This window comes from Thamnophis elegans, chromosome 14, assembly GCF_009769535.1.
Source record: "Thamnophis elegans isolate rThaEle1 chromosome 14, rThaEle1.pri, whole genome shotgun sequence".
NCBI classification, from domain to species: Eukaryota; Metazoa; Chordata; class Lepidosauria; order Squamata; family Colubridae; genus Thamnophis; species Thamnophis elegans.
In genome coordinates, this window is record NC_045554.1 from 36986550 (window position 1) to 37008268 (window position 21719).

Consider the following 21719-nt stretch of genomic DNA (forward strand, 5'->3'; position numbering starts at 1 on the left):
CCAGGCAAGCCTTTTTACATTTTTTGCAGAAGGGATTCTTCTCTTCTTTAGACCAGAGACCTGGTAGTATTAGGGATGTGTTAAAGTTGTCTGTCTTTTACTGATCGTTGTTGTTAAATTTGGAGTCATGTAGTGTTGGGGAGGAAATGAAATTTTAAAGTCAAACAAGATGCTAAGTCTAGCGAAGGCTTAGCGTATCTATTTTGCTTCCTACTATATTAGAAATAGCTCAAAAATTCTGCTATCAATCCTTGGTAAGATGATTCGGTCAGGCTTGCTCACTCCCACCCTAATAAGTGGGAGTGGGATTGCAAATATCACGTTATTAATTAAGCAATTAACCAGATTTATGTGCCCACCCAGTCAAAGGCTCACTGAGATAAAAGCTAACCTGAAAAATGCAAATCAGATGCATGAAGAAGGTTACAAAAAAAATCCTAGCACAAAAAATAAACAACACTCATCCTCAGCATTTATTGCTTATATTTTGAAGGTATCCTTTTGGGGTTTTTAAAAGAGCTTTATGGAGTTCTGGATGCTAATTTCTGGTATTTCAGGAGTGGGGAAGGTTGTTGAATATTTCAACACATTTGCATTTTAATGGAGTTAAAAAAAACGTGTTACTTTGAAAAGTGCTGAAAAACTGGAGCAGGGGAAGAAAATCAGCCCAGGATTTGTAATACACCCCTTTCTGCTCACTTCTCCTACATTGCTTCCGGGATGGATCTTACAAGAGGCCCCGGAATATTCATGGCAGGGGAGAGGTATATCCGTTGTAGAGGAAAAAGGAAAAACAAACCATGCATTTTGGTGTCTTCTGTTTTCATTTCCTACAGTCACTATTTTTTAAACGGATGCCCCTTGGAATCAAGGATGATGCTCAGAGTCTGAACTCCAAAGTTCAATTCATATTCTGCAGATTTCTAGAGGTAATCAATAATTATGTCCTAATTGGATAATTAATAAGCTCTTTCCTTCCCCCCACCCCCCCCCCCCGCTTCCGCCTAGCGCTGGTCACTTTGCAACTGGATTGAGATTTTATTAAGAGGCATGATCAGAAAGAGTTAGGAGCCTTCCCTTCAAGACTGCAATGATTAATTAGCAGCAATAATAGTAATAACAACAACAACAACAACAACAACAACTAGGACGCTGGGGCAATCCGTATCAACCATTAGCATTAGTCAATGGTATTTGTGACACATTTTTAAATGTTCAGTTGACTTTCATGTTTAATGAATAAAAGAGATGATAATAATGATGATAATGATGATAATGATGATAATAATGATAATAATGATACCACCTAGGACACTGGCAGCAACCCATATCAACCATTAACACCAGTCAATGGTATTTGTGATACATTTTTGAATGTTCATTGACTGAGTTTCATGTTTAATAAAATAATCATGATGATGATGATGATGATTTCCAGGGTATCAAGTCCCACCTTATTTACTCTGGAAAGGTTTTATTGCTGGAGACATCAATCTAAGTATATATTACATGTTTTATTCCCCCCCCCCCCCACATATACACTCGTTCACATCCGATGTAAACACTGGATTTGCCTCCCTACAAATCAATTCTACGCTTTGCCTGCACCAAGAACTTATTTCCCCACCACAAGCAAGGGCTTATTTTCCATCAAGGGTCCCTTTTCTGACAAAAGGACCTTCCAGATCAGATGCTGATCTCATCTCCCTTCACCTGAGAAACCAAATCCAGCCAACGGCCCCCCGAAAGGTTTCAAAGAGGAGACCTGACCTTCCCCAGATCACAGATATAAATAGCAGCACACCGGTTTTTTTGTTTTTGTTTTAAATAATAATAAGAACGACCGTCTGGGGCAGAAAGCAAGAAGGTAGATAATGCACTAATAACGCAGGAGCGGCTTTCCAGGAAGACAACAAGCAAATGAGAGGCTCATCTTTCCATAAATGGGAGCAGGATTTTCATAAACATACGACAAGGAAGTCGGTACATGCATGTCAATGGGCTGGGGTACTTCCCCCCCCCCCACTTCCCTCCCAAGCCTGCAGTTGTTGCTGAATAGGAATCACCGCCACGATTCCCCCCATCCCTAGTAAATAAACACAAGCAGCCGACATGCCAGCTACCCTGCTGCCTCCCTCAGATATTAACCAGCTTGTCCTCTGCGCAGAGCAGAGATGACCAGTGGCCCAGCCGAACAGGCGCATAAGCGAACAGCTGCTGCTTTGGTGCCTTCTCCTTTTCCAGGGTTGCTGCAATAAACACCTAGCCGGCGATCTGCTCACCTCACCCGCGGAGAGCACGCACCACCCCACGCGTAAATAAAAACACAGCCCTCTCCCCCCCCCCCTCTACACACACACACAACACCCACTCAGCAAACACCCCCACACACAAACCCTCCCCGGGTAGGAAAGCTCTTACATTCGACTTGCTAGGAGGTTGCCTGTTCCTTCGGTTCGGCCTGGGCCTGTCTCGGGTGAAATGCTCCAATTTCTCCCCCGCAGTCGGCAGGTCCATAAGGGATGCTGCGGATGCAGGCTCTGCGAGAGGAGGCGGCGGCGGCAGCGGCAGCAGCCCGCTCCCAGGCTCAGCATCCTTTGTGGAAGCAGGGCGTGACTTCGCGGAGGCACGGCTGAGTGACAGCTCAGGCTGGGGACTCCCAATCGGGTTGTCTTGGGCGCCTACCTTCAGTTCTGGCAGACCTGGGAGAGGGGAAGAGGAAGGGGAGGCAGGCAGGGAAGGAAGGAAGGAGAGAGGGAGGGGGAGGGAAAAGGAGGTGAAAGCAGGGGGGGGAGGTGTTGGTGGAGAGTTGCCAGGCAGACATCAGAATGCCCCTCTCTGCCGCACAGCAACATCTCTCTTGTCACCTGAAGGCTCGTTACAGACCAGGCAACTAAACGGACAAGGCATGTTTTAGCCACCAGGCTGGGGGGTGGGGGCGGGGGGGGGGGTGGAGGGAATGGACAGGAGACGCTTGACTTGCCCCACTAAGGAGGAAGAAGCAAGTCCAGAGAGAGAAACTCAAATCTCTGTGGTCCAAGCCAGAAGGACTCAGCTCTTTGAACATGTCTACATGCACAAGAGAGACAAATGGATGGCTTACTTATTTATTTTATTTATTTAGTTAGTTAGTTTTGTCAAACATGTATGAGATGACAGGTGTAAGTATAAACATGGACATGAACAAGGGAGAGTACAAATAAATGGGGTTGTTAGAACAGGGAAGGTAGGCATGCTGGTGCGCTTATGCACGCCCCCTTTACGGACCTCTTAGGAATGGGGTGAGGTCCACGGTAGACAGTTTGAGGTTGAAGCTGTGGGGGGGTTTGAGGATGGAACAACAGAGTCGGGTAGAGCATTCCAGGCGTTGACCCCTCTGTTGCTGAAGTCCTATTTTCTGCAATTCAGCTTGTTTCCTCTTTTCTGATCCCTCAGGGATTCTGTCGGAGGTTGCCAAGATCCCTCTTTGGAAATAAACTAAAGAAAGGTGTTGGAATGCTCCCTTGACCCATGAGGAAAGGATCAGCCTGGGTTCTCCACTGAATGCAGAGTCAGGGAGATGGAGTGGAGAAGTAGACTTCCATGCAAGCCAAGCGATATTGAAGCCTATCTTCAGATTGAGTCCAGAAATTAAACCACTTTGGGAATGAAAGAAAATATAAATGTCCAAGGATAGTGTTGCAGGATGCAATCTGGGTCAGTCAACAGGGCCAAAGGTTTACATTTCCAAGCTTCTGGGGTTGTGCTGGAGTCCATCATCAGACAACTTCTCTCCAGAACATGCAACTAAACCACTTCGAATATGGATCCTAAACCATTTTGCCCCAAAGCCAAGGGGGGAAAAAAATGATCGTGCTTAAGTCCCACTGAGGTCAAAAGAATCAATCTGGGATGGTTCATTTAGATTAGATTAGATTAGATTAACAGAGTTGGAAGGGATCTTGTAGGTCATCTAGTCCAATCTCCCACCCAAGCAGGAGATCCTACACCATTTCTGACAAATGGCAGTCCAGTCTCTTCTTGAAAGCTTCCAGTGCTGAAGCTCCCACAGCTTCTGAAGGCAACTTCTGTTCCATTGATTAATGGTTCTCATTGTCAGAACATTTCTCCTTATTTCCAGGTTGAATCTCTCCTTGTTCAGTTTCCATCCATTATTCCTTGTCCGATCATCAGGTGCTTTGGAAATATATTGACCCCCTCCTCTTTAGGGCAGCCCCTCAAATATTGGAAGACTGCTATCATGTCTCCCCTAGTCCTTCTTTTCATCAAACTAGACATACCCAGTTCCTGCAACCGTTCATTGTATGTGTTAGCCTGCAGTCCCCTAATCATCTTGGTTGCTCTTCTCTGCACTCTTTCTAGAGTCTCCACATCTTTTTTATAGTCTGCTTATTATTTAGATCCCATGAATTTAAATTAGCATGATTAATTTTCTTTGGCTTTCAGAGTTTATGGGTTTCCCCCCCCCCTAATTTGTTTTTTTCAGGTGTGCTGAAATAACTCCCTAATAAATACAACAGTATTTTGGTGGCTGGTGGTCAGAATTTGTTTTGAGCAGTTAAGAGCTAGAGATGGCCGGACAACCACGTTGAGTTGGTGGGATTATGCTCTTCCCAGGATATTGCTCATGTTCCTTTTCTGCAGGAAACTTTTGCAAGCTTTTTAAAATTATTATTAAGCATCCTTTTTAATTAAAGATGTGCTGTGTAGAGAATGTGCTGTTGGTTTTTGGCAGCTCCGGCATGAAAAATAATGGGCAAAAATAATGAATGCGATGTCAAGGTCTAGACTGCCCACTCCACTCAAAAAGAACAAGTCTTACCATTTAAACTAGGTGTTGGCAGAAGGCTCAGAGAACAAGTGTGTCTCCATTGGGCAGCCACCTATAGAGAGAAGAAACAGTATTTTAAATCTCCATTATGCTGAGCAGATGCAACCTAAGTACAGAACCAAGGAAGGCATGAGAAAAGCCAAGGCTGAATGGGATAAGCGAGAATACATCTTTAAAAGAGGGGAAGGTCTGGTTAATGTGAAGGGAGTAAGGCAGTTAGCATGCAGAAACATCTGGCTGGACTCATCAAGGCTTAGAAGGGAAGTAAGATCCCTCCTGGTTACTGTTGTGGCCTGCCAGAGGCCAGCAGAGTTGGCAGCAGATTCGGACAGTGGGGAGGTTGGGGAGGAACATGGGCCAGTCCTGGAGTCTGGGGAAGGCTCTGACGAGGGCTCTGTGTCGGAGGCAGAGAGGTGACCGGAGCCATATGCCAGTTATCAGCTGCCTTCAGAGTCAGACATCAGTGAGGCAGACAAACCGCTGGAGCCTGTTCCCAGTGTGCGCATGCGCAGAGCTGCCAGGAGAAGGGAACAGCTAAAGAACAGAGGTTGACTTAGGAGGAAGGCCACTGGTGGACGATGAATGGCCCCTCCCAGAGTAAATAAAAGAGGAGTGGAGTTTGCAGGAGACAATTAGTTCGCTTCATTGATTCGTGACTCCTTCCCCGAGACTCCTTGCCAAGTTTTGCAGATATCATCCTGGCAGCTCTCCAAGCCAGATAAGGTCTGTGACTATAAATCCTCCCTCGAAAGACTTCGCTGGATGTGAATGAGCAGAATTCACAGCAAATTAATAAAAGGGGATTTTGTCGGGAGCAGGAGTTTGTTTCATGCTCTTGGGAAGCATCGGTCAGAACATTACCTGGAGTTCCTACAGAGAGGAAAGGCTAGGAAAAGGTTAGCAGGCAAAGTATGCGCTGTCAGCTGTCACCTTACACTTGCTTTGCCACAATTTGGTGACAGTCTGCCATGAACTCTGGAGGAATGGGTGCAGGGATGCTTGGAGGGAAACGAAAGTAATTTCTGTTTCTCCCTGAGATGCTGCTTCAAGGTCACCCGGCTGGAAGAAGGTGGCAGTGGCATACCAGCATACCCTGGAAGTGACCGTTCTGAAAACATCTTGCTTGACCCTGATTTGTTATGGGGGGGGGAGTGTCAGCGAAGGGAGGAAAAAGAGCCGAGGTGGCGCAGTGGTTAGAGTGCAGCACTGCAGGCTACTTCAACTGACTGCAGTTCTGCAGTTCGGCTGTTCAAATCTCACTGGCTCAAGATTGACTCAGCCTTCCATCCTTCCGAGGTGGGTAAAATGATGACCCGGATTGTTGGGGACAATATGCTGACTCTGTAAACCGCTTAGAGAGGGCTGAAAGCCCTATGAAGCGGTATATAAGTCTAACTATTGCTATTGCTATTGCTATTGCTAAAAAGTTGAACTTAGGGATTTTGCCCTGCAGTTCTCAGTTCTGTTTATGCTTGACAGCAATACAACTGACTTCTAATATATATTTTTCTTTCCCAACAAATGGAGCCATGGGTTGTTTTTACTTAGAGGTTTAAGCAGTGGCGGTTTTGACAGTTGCCATCAAATCATTGTCAACAGCGACCACATGACAACATTGCCTTCTTCTAGGATTTGTTTTGGCTTCTCAGCCAACCGCTCTTGGATCTCCAAGGTGTCCCCCGAGCCAGTAAGGATGAGGGGTTGTCACGTTTAAATTTTAAGATCAATCAAGGTCAACTTGATACGGCCACCCACTGAGGTCTTCCAGCTGTTGCTTTGTTCAAGCTCCCAGCATCCCAAATATTGACCATGCTGGCTGCGGTTGGTGGGAATTATATTTCAGCAAGAATCTGAATCACTGGGAAGAGTTCAGTTGGGGCTGAAGCGAGCCATTGTTCAAAGCAGTGGTGAGAATACTTCATCAAGTCAGATTTTATATCTGTTGTTTTTCAATGACACGGCGCATCATTTTCCTTTGGGCTGGCTGACGTCGCTTTTGCATTGTCTGTTTTCGGTTTTGTGCTGTGCCAAACATTTCTTCTTATTCATAGAAAAGCATCCGTGTCTACTTTTTTTTTTTTTTTAATTCAGAAGAAATTCTGAACTACCCCTCAATGGAAAACATCCCACTGGACTTTTTCAAAATAGGAACAAATGACAAAGTCTTAGAAACCAAACCAAATCAACGTACAATCTAAGCCGGCTGTGGCAAAACAAGATAAAACATTTTATCAAAAGAAATGATTCATCCCAAGAAGGAGTTATAAAACAGACTTTTCTTTTGCAGGAACTGAATTTAAGAGTGCATAAATTACTTCTTCTTGGCATAATATTGCCTGAAGGCTCTTACATTGTCATTGTCAGAAAGCGTGGAAATTTGGGGTTATAGTAGACAAAAGAAATACAGGACGATTTTACAAATAGTTTGCTCAGGGCAAAATATTAGAATAGAATAGAATAGAATAGAATAGAATAGAATAGAATAACAGAGTTAGAAGGGATCTTGGAGGACTTCCGGTCCTCCTGCTTAGGCAGGAAACTCTATACCATTCCAGACAAATGGCTATCCAACATCTTCTTAAAGACTTCCAGTGTTGGGGCATTCACAACTTCTGGAGGCAACTTCTGTTCCACTGGTTAATTGTTCTAACTGTCAGGAAATTTCTCCTCAGTTCTAAGTTGCTTCTCTCCTTGATCAGTTTCCACCCATTGCTTCTTGTCCTGCCCTCAGGTGCTTTGGAGAATAGCTTTACTCCCTCTTCTTTTTGGCAGCCCCTGAGATATTGGAAGACTGCTATCATGTCTCCCCTAGTTCTTCTTTTCATTAAACTAGACATACTTAATTCCAGCAACTGTTCTTCATATGTTTTAGCCTATTGTTCTTCTCAGTTTAGTGTGGGGGTCAAACCTACTGACAGAAGGGTGGAAGGAAACAACAGTACAACTTATAACAGTTCATTTAGTGACTATGTTAGAACATCATTGAAGTAAGTGCCTTATGACCATTTTTCAACTTATGACCATTGCAGCATCCCTATGGTCACGTGATCAAAATTGCAATGCTTGGAAACTGACTCATATTTACGACGGTTGCAGTGCCCCAGGGTCATGGTATCCCCTTTTCTGACCAGCAGAGTCAATGGGGAAGCCAGATTCATTTAACAACTGTGTTAGCAACTTCACAGTTGCAGTGATTGACTTAACAGCTGTGGCAAGAAAGGTCACAAAATGGGGCAAAACTCACTTAACAAATGTCTCACCGAGCAACAGAAATGTTGGCCTCAATTGGGGTTGTATGTCAAGGACTGCCTGTACACAGAACTGCTATGGGGCCAATTAATGTCTTTGCGGGTTGGCCAACCTACTCACCAGCCTGTCTTGAATGGTGGTTAACTCTTCCAAAGTCTTCTCCATGATAATATCGGTCATGGCTTCCGTAATTGATAGCTGGATCTTCCTATCAAGCACAACAAGACTTGGTGGGCCAGGAAGAATGAAATATGGAAGCTCAGTAGGCCAATAGAGAGGATTGCTCAAGACTCCTTGAGCAAGCCTCCATATAGTTGTGGGGTGGAAAGAGAAGGTAGAGACCTCTGGCTCCTTCAACCCAATCACATTGGGCCACCAGGCATGCTGAAATCCAGAGGAGAAAGCTTACAGGCAAAACCCACAAGGATGTATATATGAATATGCATATATGTAGCAATAGCAATAGCAATAGCAGTTAGGCTTATATACCACTTCATAGGGCTTTCAGCCCTCTCTAAGCGGTTTACAGAGTCAGCATATCACCCCCACAGTCTGGGTCCTCATTTCACCCACCTCGGAAGGATGGAAGGCTGAGTCAACCTTGAGCCGGTGAGATTAGAACCGCTGAACTGCAGATAACAGTCAGCTGAAGTGGCCTGCAGTACTGCACCCTAACCACTGCACCACCTCAGCTCTTTTTATATCTAACTTCAGGGATGTGGTGGCTCAGTGGCTAAGACACTGAGCTTGTCGATCGAAAGGTTGGCAGTTCGTCCGTTCGAATCCCTAGCGCCGCATAACAGAGTGAGCTTCCGTTACTATCCCAGCTTCTGCCAACCAAAAGCATATAAACATGCAAGTAGAAAAAATAGGAACCACCTTTGGTGGGAAGGTAACAGCGCTCTATGCGCTTTCAGCATTTAGTCATGCAGGCCACAGGACCACGGAGACGTCTTCGGACAGCGCTGGCTCTTCACCTTTGAAACGGAGATGAGCACTGCCCCCTAGAGTTGGGAATGACTAGCACATATCTGCAAGGGGAACCTTTACCTATATGTAAATACACATGCAGCTGCTTTCCACGCTTCTAATAAGGCTTGAAGGGAGTGGATTAAACCCGCTACTTACATGACCTTGTCATACACCTCAGTCAGCAACTGGTCCAGGAAGGTTGTTTCTGATGCATTGCAGAATAATTGCTTCAAGAAATCTGTTTTCTGCAAAATTTGGGGGTGCAAACTCTGAGTAGCAGCCAACTGGGATTGCACAACCGCCTGTAAGGAAAGCTCAGTGAGTATCACTTCTGGGAATTGGGGTAAATTGATTCATTCTTTTCTCACTAGTAGCTTCCAGCATTTTCATGGCATCCCTTGGTCATTGCTGAAAGTCAATCCTCATTAGTAATATTTTGGCACAGTAATAATTAGAAGACACTGTAAGTAGTTGCCAGTGGGGCAAGTAACTGAGATGATCCTGTCCTTTGTGTGTATCTTACATTTCCATGGCTAATTGACACAAGGTTAGTCACCCAGGAGATGTTTGCGGAAAGCTGCTGGAGTGACCAGAAGAGATAAAATCAGAAACAAGACCAGAAGAGATACAATTGACATAGAACCAATCTTAAACTACATACAAAAACAGCGAATAAAGTGGTTTGCTCATCCAGAGACGATGTTGTGGGATTCCATACCGTACAAGGCTTATACAAAAAGAAGGGAAGGTCCAACCCAGAAGAAGATGGAGAGACAACATCAAAGACACGATACAAGACCAATGGTTGAGGCTGTCAGAAGACCAAGAACCAGATGCCCGAAGCATTAAAAGAGGAAGCAAAGAAATTCAGAAAAGGAAACTAAGGCAGGTGAAAGCAACATTTTTTTTCTTTTTCTGTTGGTCTTCGCCTACTTGGGGAAGGCAAGCGAAACCACCTTTGTGGTAAGAGGAAGGAACAGTCAAGGGTCACTGGGTTTCTGCAGACAGAATGATGTCTACATATTGGCCCTGATCACAAGCAACGGACAACAGTGGCAAAAGGACGAGTTGGAGCTCTCTGAATGTACCATCAATGTGATAATCTATATATTAAAAATGGCTCTGTGTCTCTGTGTGTGTGTGTTCGAACATAACTCTAGAATGCCTTGAGCAATTTCAACCAAACCTGGTACACAGATGACTTACTCTCTGGAAACAAGTACTGTAGGGATAAGACACCCCTAACACCTCTCGGTGTGTGTGTGTGTAACTCTGGAATGCTTGGGCTGCTGAAATGAAAAGGAATGAATTATATCTATAGTGTCAAATCACAGTACTTTGATAGTGATAGTGTGGTTTTTAGATTCAAGTCCATGTGTGTGTGTTCCAGCATAACTCTGGAACGCCTGGGCTGCTGAAATGAAAAGGAACCAATTATACCTATAGTCAATTACTTTGACTTCACACTATAGATATAATTCATTCCTTTTCCTGTCTAATACAGGATTAGGATAAATAAATACCCGGGCAACGGCGGGTTATCAGCTAGTATTTAATAAAAACCATTCAGTGCCAGATCCTCTGTGGATTAGGTCACCTGTCTCCAAGATGCTTTTGTGTTTCCCATGTTAGTGACAATGTATACAAAAATTAAACATTTACATCATATTTTCAGCTTCTGCAGTGATCTCTGTGCTTGGCTGTTTTCTTGCAGGCATTTCATTACCCAAACTAGGTAACATCATCAGTGCTAGTAAGGTGTAGCGCTTGCACCTAGTTACCTAACTTGAGTGCAAGAAAACAACCAAGCTCAGAGAGCATCAAAGACCCCGTATTCAACTCTGAGAAACAAATATTCTCCATCTCTCAGGCTGGGGGGTGAAATTATACGCCTCTCAGAGAGGGTTCGCAATTTGGGAGTCCTCCTGGATCCGCAGCTGACTTTAGAACATCATTTGTCGGCTGTGACCAGGGGGACCTTTGCCCAGGTTCGCCTGGTGCACCAATTGCGACCCTACCTGGATCGGGAGGCCCTTCAGATAGTCACTCACGCCCTTGTGACCTCAAGATTGGATTACTGTAATGCGCTCTACATGGGGCTGCCCTTGAAGATTGTTCGAAGACTTCAACTAGTCCAGAACGCAGCCGCGCGAGCGATTATGGGTGCACCCAGGTACACCCACATTACACCTATCCCCCGCGAGTTGCACTGGCTACCCATTAGTCTCCGGACTCGCTTCAAGGTGCTAGTCGTTACTTATAAAGCCCCGCATGGCATCGGACCTGGGTACCTGAGAAACCGCCTCCTGCCAATTACCTCCCATAGACCGATCAGATCTCACAGACTAGGCCTTCTCCGGATTCCATCTGCCAGCCAATGTCGGCTGGCAACTCCCCGGGGGAGAGCCTTCTCTGTTGCAGCTCCAGCCCTTTGGAACGACCTCCCCGTGGAGATCCGGACCCTTACTACTCTCCCGGCCTTCTGCAAAGCCACTAAGTCCTAGCTGCTCCAGCAGGCCGGGGGGCTGTTGAAGTACCCAGCCCCATGGTAACTATGAATGTTGTATATTTTAAAGTGTTGTTTTGTCTATTTATCCCCCTTCCCTTGTTTATTGTAAGCCGCCCGGAGTCCTTCGGGAGTGGGCAGCATACAAGACCAATAAACTCAACTCAACTCAACTTTATCTTCAGCTTCTCATCATCAGAGAGAGGGGTAGGTTTGTGAATTCTCAAAGATATGGCTAAAATAATCCTTCACCTGGAACTTTTCAAATGGACCGAGGGGACAGTTTGGGTATTTCCATTTCCACATGGCCAGATGGCACCAGAATGGCAAAAGCTAAGCGACATGTTCTTGGACATATTGTTCTATGTCGTATGGAGTAGAGAAGTTCATTTTTCAAAAGCAATTAAAGGAAGGTTACCAGGACGCTAAATTCCAGGCCAACACCAAATGCTAGCTTTTTCAGTACGAACGTTAGATGAAGAACAGAGAAAGGAAGTTGTCTTCTAAATTAGAAAGTCTCTCCATCGAGTTCAACAGAGGCTCTCTGCGGTTACAGGAGTTTCCCAAAAAATCAAGGAGAAAAAAAACATTTGCAACCAACAGCTCAACGCAACACCAAAGCCCAGTTTTTACCTGAATCTCCTTGCTGTAGGTCTGAGAAACTTCCTCAATTAGTTTTTCCAATTTGTGCTGAAGCTTGCAGTTCTGGTAGGAAGCCCTTCCCGCTTCATACAGAATGGGCAAAATCTGTCAGAAAAGAGATGGGTATAAGTTTTCCCAAGTAGCCAGCATGGTCTTGGTGATCAACAATGAAAGGAGGTGGATTTCAACAACATCTGAAGGAGGACAGCAAGGGTGAGGAACTTTCCACTCGCCAGATTAGATGTACAACTCAAAATTTTGGGCTTGGACAATCTGGAACTGTACCACCTGTGGTCGGACCTAAGCATAGTGCACAAAATTGTCTGCTACAATGTCCTACCTGTCAACGACTCCTTCAGCGTCAACCACAATACTCGGGCAAACAATAGATACAAACTCCAGGTAAACTGCTCCAAACTCAATTGCAGAAAATATGACTTCAGCAAGAGAGTGGTCAACGCCTGGAATGTTCTACCTGATTCTGTTGTTACATCCTCAACCCCCCACACACCTTCAACCTTAAACTGTCTACTGTGGACCTCACCCCATTCCTAAGAGGTCTGTAAAGGGAGCGTGCATAAGCACACCAGTATGCCTTTCGTCCCTGTCCTACTGTCCCCATTTACTTATATTTCCTTTGTTCATGTCCATCTTCGTACTTATACCTGCTATCTTGTACACGTTTGACTAACTAATAAACAAACAATCTAACTAACTAACTAACTAACTAACTAACTAACTAACTAACTAACTAACTCCTATCACTGCCAACAGGCTGTTGGGCAGGAATTCTAGGAGTTGTTGTTCATCAATAAATTTGGAGGAATATATTTATTGGACTAAATGTTCTTACTTTTTAAAATAAAACACTGGAATTAAACAAACAGGCAGAACACAAAGCCAACATTTTAAGGCCTATCTCAAGGAAAGTTATTCATGGTATAAGGAGATTCCAGCATAACCTTAACTCTTCTGCTACACATTGTCATCCATCAATGGGATGACAAAGTGAGGTTAGGTGCGTTATGACATCATTACACAAATGGTATGGATTACATAATTGACATGTCATTATATGAGAATGTCATGTCAGGAGCGACATCCTTATGGTTACAGGACAGGGGCACCTGGCATGACCACTACAATGAAACTGTGAATAGAATAGAATAGTTGAAAGGGACCTTGGAGGCCTTCTAGTCCAACCCCCTGCTTAGGCAGGAAACCCTAAACATTTCAGACAAATGGTTGTCCAATCTCTTCTTAGAAACGTCCACAACTTCTGGAGGAAAGTTTTTTCCACTGATTATGAGGTAGTTTCATTGTCTAGCCTGATTTTGTCATCACACTAAATAAAAGTGGTTTTCAGAGTTAGTTTCAGAATGAGTTGGTTATGTGAATTCAGCCTTCAGGAAGGCTGTTAAAACCTGGCTGTTCCGGCAGGCCTGGGGCTGTTGACCTTATTGAAAGGTCCAGCCCTGACTAGAACGAATGTGTGTTGAGAATTTTAAATCTTTTTTCTTTTCCTTTTTTCTTTTCTTTTGCTTTGTAAGCTGCCCAGAGTCCTGCGGGATTGGGCGGCCTATAAATTTAATAAATAATAATAATAATTGTGTCTTGTAGGTCAGGACTACTGGTTTACTTGATGCTGAGCATCCAAACAATTGCATTCAGCCAACCATGATGAAGATAAACCACACAGAGTTTTGGGGGAGTACCTATTCTATTCTCTATTCCCCATTTCCTCTATATTCTATTCTATTCTATTCTATTCTATTCTATTCTATTCTATTCTATTCTATTCTATTCTATTCTATTCTATTCTATTCTATTCCACTCCACTCCACTCCACTCCACTCTACTCTACTCTACTCTACCTGTACTCTTTTCTCCCATCCAAATCAAGAGAAGCCATCAAAAGGGAAAGTAATGAACACAATGAGAAAAAAGAACTCACATCCATGAAAAGGGTTGCATCCTTGATGGCTTCCTCAGCCCAAAGCAGATCAGCCTTCACTTCCACATCCTGAACACAGCTCAGCAGCCCAATGTATTTTTGCACAGTGAGGCAAACATCTTTCACCGCCTAACAATGAAAGCAAGATTATTAGATGTTCCAAGATAATGTTGCAAGTACAGGCCTGCAGTAGAAAGGGAAGGGGAAATAGAAGGTATCTGATCCCTGAAAAACATTTTTTAAGTTACCTTACTTGGAGCCCTTTTGATGGAAAAGGGCTGGTAGCCTTCTTCTGGAGTAGCATAGACATGCACGGGACATGTTTCTAGTGCAAATCTATATGATGTTGTCCCTTTGCCCATAAAATCCATTGTCCCACATAAAATTAAAGTTCATTGTTCAAGACACTGATGGTGTTACCTAGTTTGGTAAAGAAATGTCTGCGAGAAAAGCCCCAGGCTCAGAGAGCGCCAAGGACCCCACAGTTCAACCTGGAGCAATAATTATTCTCTTCTATCATGGCATTGTAACCTCTTCTACCCCGGTTCCCCTAGATGTACTGGGGCGGGAGGCAGAGGTGGGTTCCTACCAGTTCGCACCAGTTCGGTAGAACCGCTTCGTCAAATCTACCGAACCGGTTAGAAGAGGTTCCACCAGTGGACCCGGAATGGAGGCCACACCTACAGAAGAGGTTCCAAAACTTTTTGAAACCCACCACTGACACACACACACACACACACACAGACACACACAGAGAGAGAAAGAGAAAGAGAAAGAAAGGAAGAAAGAAATAAAGAAAGAAAGAAAGAAAGAAAGAAAGAAAGAAAGAAAGAAAAAAGAAAGAAAAAGTGAGAGAGAGATGAAAGAAAAAAAGGAAAAAAGGACAGAGAGACAAAAGGAAGGAAAGAGAGAAAGAGAGAGAGAGAGAGAGAGAGAAAGAAAGAAAAAGAAAACACATGGCCGGCAAGCCACTCCCACCAGGTCACATGGCTGCCAAGCCACTCCCACAAGGGAGGCCATACCCACAAAGTAGGTTCGAAAAAAAATTGAAACCCACCACTGGCGGGAGGGGTGGAGTGGGAGGGGCAGGGAGGGATGGGCAGGGCCAGCCAGGGGTGGGATTTGGAGGTTCTCCAAACCGGCCATAAAGTTAGCTACGGGTTCTCCCAAACCAGGGCAAACCTGTAGCAGCCCAACATTGTACCTATCAATTGATTTGGTGGCTATAGGCATGCCAGGTTCGGCATCAGAATCTGGTATTTTGGGGCAAATTCACATCCCAACAAAGCATTGATTATTCCCCATCTTGAATGCTATACGGGAGAGACATTTCCCAAGAGGCATCATCGTCACATTTCCGATTCCAGAACAGCCTAGCATTTGGCGGAATATAAATAGCACCTTCCCCCTTGTTGCAGATTATAACATTTAATTTGTACCAGCAGCATCCCAGTTTGAATTGGAGGTCTGCCACTGTGGAGGCTTGCAGGCTGAGAAGGACATATTTCCTTGTGGAGACGGCCCTCAAACATGGACTCAGATATGTTCTTGAACTTTGGGATCCCCATCTGCTCTGGATCGTAAAAATAACCTCACGGTGTTGTTATAAGTCCTGGAAGAGAACAACTGGGAAGCAGTTGACTTGTTCTACGATTTTGTTCTTATTGCTGTCAGTCTTCATGGACCTCTTGGGAACAGCTCATAGTCTTTATATCTGCCTTCTCCAAGCAGCATCTTGTAGAGGTGCTGAATTTCAAAACAGAGCTGGAAGGGACCTTGGAGGTCTTCTAGTCCAACCCCCTGCTTGAGCAGGAGACCCTATACCCTTTCAGACAGTCTCTTCTTCAAAACCTTCAGTGATGAAGCACCCACAACTTCTGGGTGTTCCACTGGTTAATTGTCCTCACTTTTAGTGAGCGGTAACTCCTTACGTCTAGGTTGCTTCTCTCCTTGATTAGTTTCCATCCACTGTTTCTTGTCCGGCCTTCTGGATACTTTGGAAGATAAGTCAACCCCCCTCTTCTTTGTGGCAGCCACTCAAATACTGGAATACTGCTATCATGTCCCCACTAGTCCTCCTTTTCTCTAGATTAGCTATAGCCAAAAGCTGCAACCATTCTTCTTTTGAATATAATGCCTGTCTCTATATACATCAACTCTCCACATCCCCAGTCATCCGACGTGCATTTTGACGCATTGACCTTAAGCAAGCTCTTTTGCCTTTGCTAGAACATGTGGGCAAGCTAGATGCAAAGCAACAATTGTAGGAGGCCCCCAGGTATTCCCACCTGTTCAGAAGAGCTGGCTTGACTGTCTAGCTGGATCTGGCCTGTCTCCTTGAGCAGGTTTGCTTGAATCTGATTTCTTGCAAGGTAAGACTGTATCTGTAGACACACAAACAGACACGTCACATACAGAAGGAATAGATATGCCCTTTCCCTTCCATCACAGCTGGTTCTGACTGGTGCTGGCAAACTGGTAGTGAAAATTTTGAGTAGTTCGGCAAATACCACCTCTGCCTGGCCCCGCCCGCAATCTATTTGCTGCCTCCTGATCAGCTGAGTCCCAGCTGATCAGATGAGTTTTCTTTTGTTGCACTGCACAGCAGAACAGAGGTGGAGAGCAGGTTAGTGGGGTGGGGAGGGAATGGGGATTTTGCAGTATCCTTCCCCCAGGAGTGGGGAGGGAATGGGAGCTTTGCAATATCCTTCCCCCAGGAGTGGGGAGGGAATGGGAGCTTTGCAGTATCCTTCCCCCAGGAGTGGGGAGGGAATGGGGATTTTGCAGTATCCTTCCCCCAAGAGTGGGGAGGGAATGGGAGCTTCGCAGTATCCTTCCCCCAGGAGTGGGGAGGGAATGGGGATTTTGCAGTATCCTTCCCCCAGGAGTGGGGAGGGAATGGGGATTTTGCAGTATCCTTCCCCCAGGAGTAGGGAGGGAATGGGAGCTTTGCAGTATCCTTCCCCCAGGAGTGGGGAGGGAATGGGGATTTTGCAGTATCCTTCCCCCAAGAGTGGGGAGGGAATGGGAGCTTTGCAGTATCCTTCCCCCAGGAGTGGGGAGGGAATGGGGATTTTGCAGTATCCTCCCCCAAGAGTGGGGAGGGAATGGGGATTTTGCAATATCCTTCCCCCAGGAGTAGGGAGGGAATGGGAGCTTTGCAGTATCCTTCCCCCAGGAGTGGGGAGGGAATGGGGATTTTGCAGTATCCTTCCCCCAAGAGTGGGGAGGGAATGGGAGCTTTGCAGTATCCTTCCCCCAGGAGTGGGGAGGGAATGGGGATTTTGCAGTATCCTTCCCCCAAGAGTGGGGAGGGAATGGGGATTTTGCAGTATCCTTCCCCCAGGAGTAGGGAGGGAATGGGAGCTTTGCAGTATCCTTCCCCCAGGAGTGGGGAGGGAATGGGGATTTTGCAGTATCCTTCCCCCAAGAGTGGGGAGGGAATGGGAGCTTTGCAGTATCCTTCCCCCAGGAGTGGGGAGGGAATGGGGATTTTGCAGTATCCTTCCCCCAGGAGTAGGGAGGGAATGGGAGCTTTGCAGTATCCTTCCCCCAGGAGTGGGGAGGGAATGGGGATTTTGCAGTATCCTTCCCCCAAGAGTGGGGAGGGAATGGGAGCTTTGCAGTATCCTTCCCCCAGGAGTGGGGAGGGAATGGGGATTTTGCAGTATCCTTCCCCCAAGAGTGGGGAGGGAATGGGGATTTTGCAATATCCTTCCTCTGCTATGCCCATCAAGCCACGCCCACAGAACCGCTAGTAAAAATCTTTTGAATCCCACCACTGCCTTCTACCTAAACAAGCAGCTACCCTTACCAAAAAAAAAATAAGTATCATATGCCCACCACCTTGGAACATGCATAATGACATAAATGCTGCATGCAAATCCTTTGGTGGAACCTGAGCATTCAAAAGAGGCTCCCAAGCTGAACAAGGTTGCCTCCTGGGTTAAAATTATTATCCTTTTCTCTTTCAACATCCCTTCCCCCTTCGTATACCTGGTGCACAATTTCCTCCATTTTCTCTGGATGACTCCGGTAAGCCACAGCAATGTCGTTCATGGGCAAAGGCATTTTCGTGAGGATGAAATTCCTGGAGAACAGGGACTATGGTCAGATGACAATGACCTCTTCAGGACATTGTCCCTGGCAGTGGTGTGCTTGGCCCCATCCCCGGGGTACACAGAAGGGCCAAAGCAATTCAAATATCGATGTCTGTCAGTCCGTAGCTATTGAGAAGTAGACTTAAATACATTGGCTTTTATTCAACTTCCTGATTTGTACGCTTAAACATTTTGGTTAGTTCTAGCTAAGGTGCACACTCAGATGGAAAAGAAAAGGGGAATACCTGGAGCAGTGTTTCTCAACCTTGGCGACTTTAAGTCCTATGGACTTCAACTCCCAGAATCCCCCAGCCAGCATAGCATAGCTGGCTGGGGAATTCTGGGAGTTGAAGTCCACAGGACTTAAAGTCACCAAGGTTGCGAAACACTGACCTAGGGCTACGGTCAAAACGGAGCCCAGCATTTCTGTTGCTAAGTGAGACATTTGTCAAGTGAGCTTTGCCCCACTTTGCAACCTTTCTTGCCTGCAGCTGTTAAGTGAGTCCACTGTAGCTGTCAAGTTAGTAAACATGGTTGTTAAGAGAATCTGGCTTCCCTGTTCCCTTTGCTGGTCAGAAAAGGGTGTGACTTGACCCAAGGACACTGCAGCCATCATAGATATGAGTCAGTTGCCAAGCCTCTGAATTTTGACCCCACGACCATGAAAAAATCGCAATGGTTATAAGCACAAAAAATGGATCATGTCACTTTTTTCAGTGCTGTTGTAACTTCACAGTCACTAAATGAACTGTTGTAAGTCAAGGACTACCTGTATAAATCCCTCCCTCGCTCCCTCCGTCCCTCTGTCCCTTCCTCCATCCATCCACCTGTCCATCCATTCATCCCACCATCCCTCCGTCCATCCATCTATCCATCCAGCCATCCCACTGTCCCTCCGTCGATCCATCCATCCCACCATCCCTCCTTGCATCCATCCATCCATTCATCCCACTGTCCCTCCATCCGTCCATCCATCCATCCATCCATCCATCCATCCATCTATCCATCCGTCCCTCCGTTTCTCCATCCGTCCATCCATCCATCTGTCCGTCTGTCCATCCATCCATCCCTCCCTCCCTTCCTCCCTCTCTCCCTCCATTCCTTCATCCATCCATTCATCTGTCCATCCATCCGTCCATTCCTCCATCCGTCCGTCCGTCCGTCCATCCATCCGTCCGTCCATCCATCCGTCCATCCATTCCTCCATCCATCCATCCATCCATCCATCCATCCATCCATCCATCCATCTGTCCATCCCACCATCTCTCTGTCCCCCCATCCCTCCATCCATCCAATAGGTAAATCTATTTTTTGGCTATTTAAGGAACGTATAGGAAGGAAGGGCTACTTATGAAACTTGTTTGGTGTTTTGATGCTAGTTAATTCAGGATTGTTTTCTAGTTCCAACTGCAGAAAGCTATATTAAGGCAGAAAATATGAAAGTCAGCACTTACCTTGGGGAGTTTGCTAATGTTAATTCAGCAAAACTAACAGAATCTTATGATACCTCAAAGACTAACACGTTTAATGTAGCATGAGCTTCAGATTTCTTTAGCTGGAACAGGAAGCAGTTGCTCAACACATCAACCCAGGTGCTTAATTATGGTGGGTTGTAAGTCACAATTGGCTGGATTTGCACCAGACACAAAACTTTACAGGTAGTCCTCGACTTACGACAGCAATTGAGCCCAACATTTCTGTTGCTAAGTGAAACATTTGTTTAGTGAATTTTGCTCATTTGACAACCTTTCTTCCCGCAGTTGTTAAGTGAATCACTGCAGTTGTTAAGTTAGTAGCACAATTGCTAAATGAATTTGGTTTCCTATTTGATATTTGCTTGGAAGAAGGTCGCAAAAGGGGATCGTGTGATCCCCCCGGGACACCTCAACCGTCATAAATATGAGGCAGTTGCCAAAAGTGTCAAAATTTTGATCCCATGACCATGGAGATGCCGCAACTGTCATAAGTGTGAAAAACGATCGTAAGTCACTCTTTCCCGGTGCCGTCGTAACTTTGAATGGTCACAAAATGGACTGTTGCAAGTCGAGGACTACCTGTAAACTCATAAAGCTCCAACAGGGGTTGGGCTTTGATGATCCTTGAACCAAATTATGGTGTAACTTTCTGTGTGATCCCAGTTATTCTCCTTCAACATCCTATGTCTAAATTCACACAACGTTTATAAAGTAGGCCAGAGAGAAGATGTATTGTGTGCTAAATCTAGCATCAAGCTCCTTTAATCTTTACTAGCTGATAACCTGGCATTGCCCAGATATTTATAGACGTTGAAGCGTTTGTCTGACAGGGAGCCATTGAGAGGGGCCTTTCTTCCCCCTACTCCCATGCCCATCATCCCTGCCCTCTCCCTTCCCCCTCCCATGTGCTCCTCTGTCCCGCCCTGTCTATGATCCTGGCACTTTGCCCCAAATCCTACAGGCGCTTCCCCATTGGTCTACTGGAGGGTGAATATCACAGCTGGCTTTCCAGAGGAAGCTGCAAAAGAACTGATATCAGATGCAATTGCCACTCTAGGACACCATGCTTGCTCTCCTTGATGGCCCAGGCTGTCCTTTCCCCCTCCCATGACATCACAAACAATTGCCACTCAAGGATGCCGCACTCGCTCTCCTTAACGGCCCAGGCATTTCAGAGTTGTGCTGAAATACACACACAGACACAGATACACACACACACAGATACACACACACACACACACACACACACACACACACACACACACCAGGGGTGTCTTACACCTACCCACTCCAGTATTTGTTTCCAGAGGGTGTCATCTATGTACCAAGTTTGACTGAAATTGCTTGAGGCGTTCCAGAGTTATGCTGGAACAGATAGAAAGATAGATGATAGATAGATAGATAGATAGATAGATAGATAGATAGATAGATAGATAGATAGATAGATAGAATACAGACAGACAGACAGACAGACAGACAGACAGATAGATAGATAGATAGAATACAGACAGACAGACAGATAGATAGATAGATAAAATATAGATGGATGATAGATAGATAGATAGATAGATAGATAGATAGATAGATAGATAGATAGAATACAGACAGACAGACAGACAGATAGATAGATAGATAAAATATAGATGGATGATAGATAGATAGATAGATAGATAGATAGATAGATAGATAGATAGATAGATAGATAGATAGAATACAGACAGACAGACAGACAGATAGATAGATAGATAAAATATAGATGGACGATAGATGATAGATAGATAGATAGATAGATAGATAGATAGATAGATAGATAGATAGATAGATAGATAGATAGATAGACAGACAGACAGACAGACTATAGATAGAAGATAGATAGATAGATAGATAGATAGATAGATAGATATAGATAAAATATAGACGATAGATAGAATATAGATAGATTAGATAGATAGATAGATAGATAGATAGATAGATAGATAGATAGATAGAT

The 21719-nt window shown here is 45.1% G+C and overlaps 1 protein-coding gene across 1 annotated transcript in view; it reads right to left on the minus strand.

Annotated features, from left to right (window-relative positions):
- The window catches only part of CARMIL2 (capping protein regulator and myosin 1 linker 2), a 96980-nt gene that overhangs the window by 24010 nt on the left and 51251 nt on the right, over positions 1 to 21719 (minus strand). Inside the window, exons 23-31 of the mRNA XM_032231128.1 lie at positions 18151 to 18244; positions 16443 to 16538; positions 14155 to 14283; positions 12192 to 12305; positions 9771 to 9863; positions 9209 to 9354; positions 8201 to 8288; positions 4823 to 4883; positions 2422 to 2702 (exon numbers count right to left, since the gene is read on the minus strand). Coding sequence (XP_032087019.1) covers positions 2422 to 2702; positions 4823 to 4883; positions 8201 to 8288; positions 9209 to 9354; positions 9771 to 9863; positions 12192 to 12305; positions 14155 to 14283; positions 16443 to 16538; positions 18151 to 18244 — 1102 coding nt within the window. The remainder of the gene's footprint in view (positions 1 to 2421; positions 2703 to 4822; positions 4884 to 8200; positions 8289 to 9208; positions 9355 to 9770; positions 9864 to 12191; positions 12306 to 14154; positions 14284 to 16442; positions 16539 to 18150; positions 18245 to 21719) is intronic.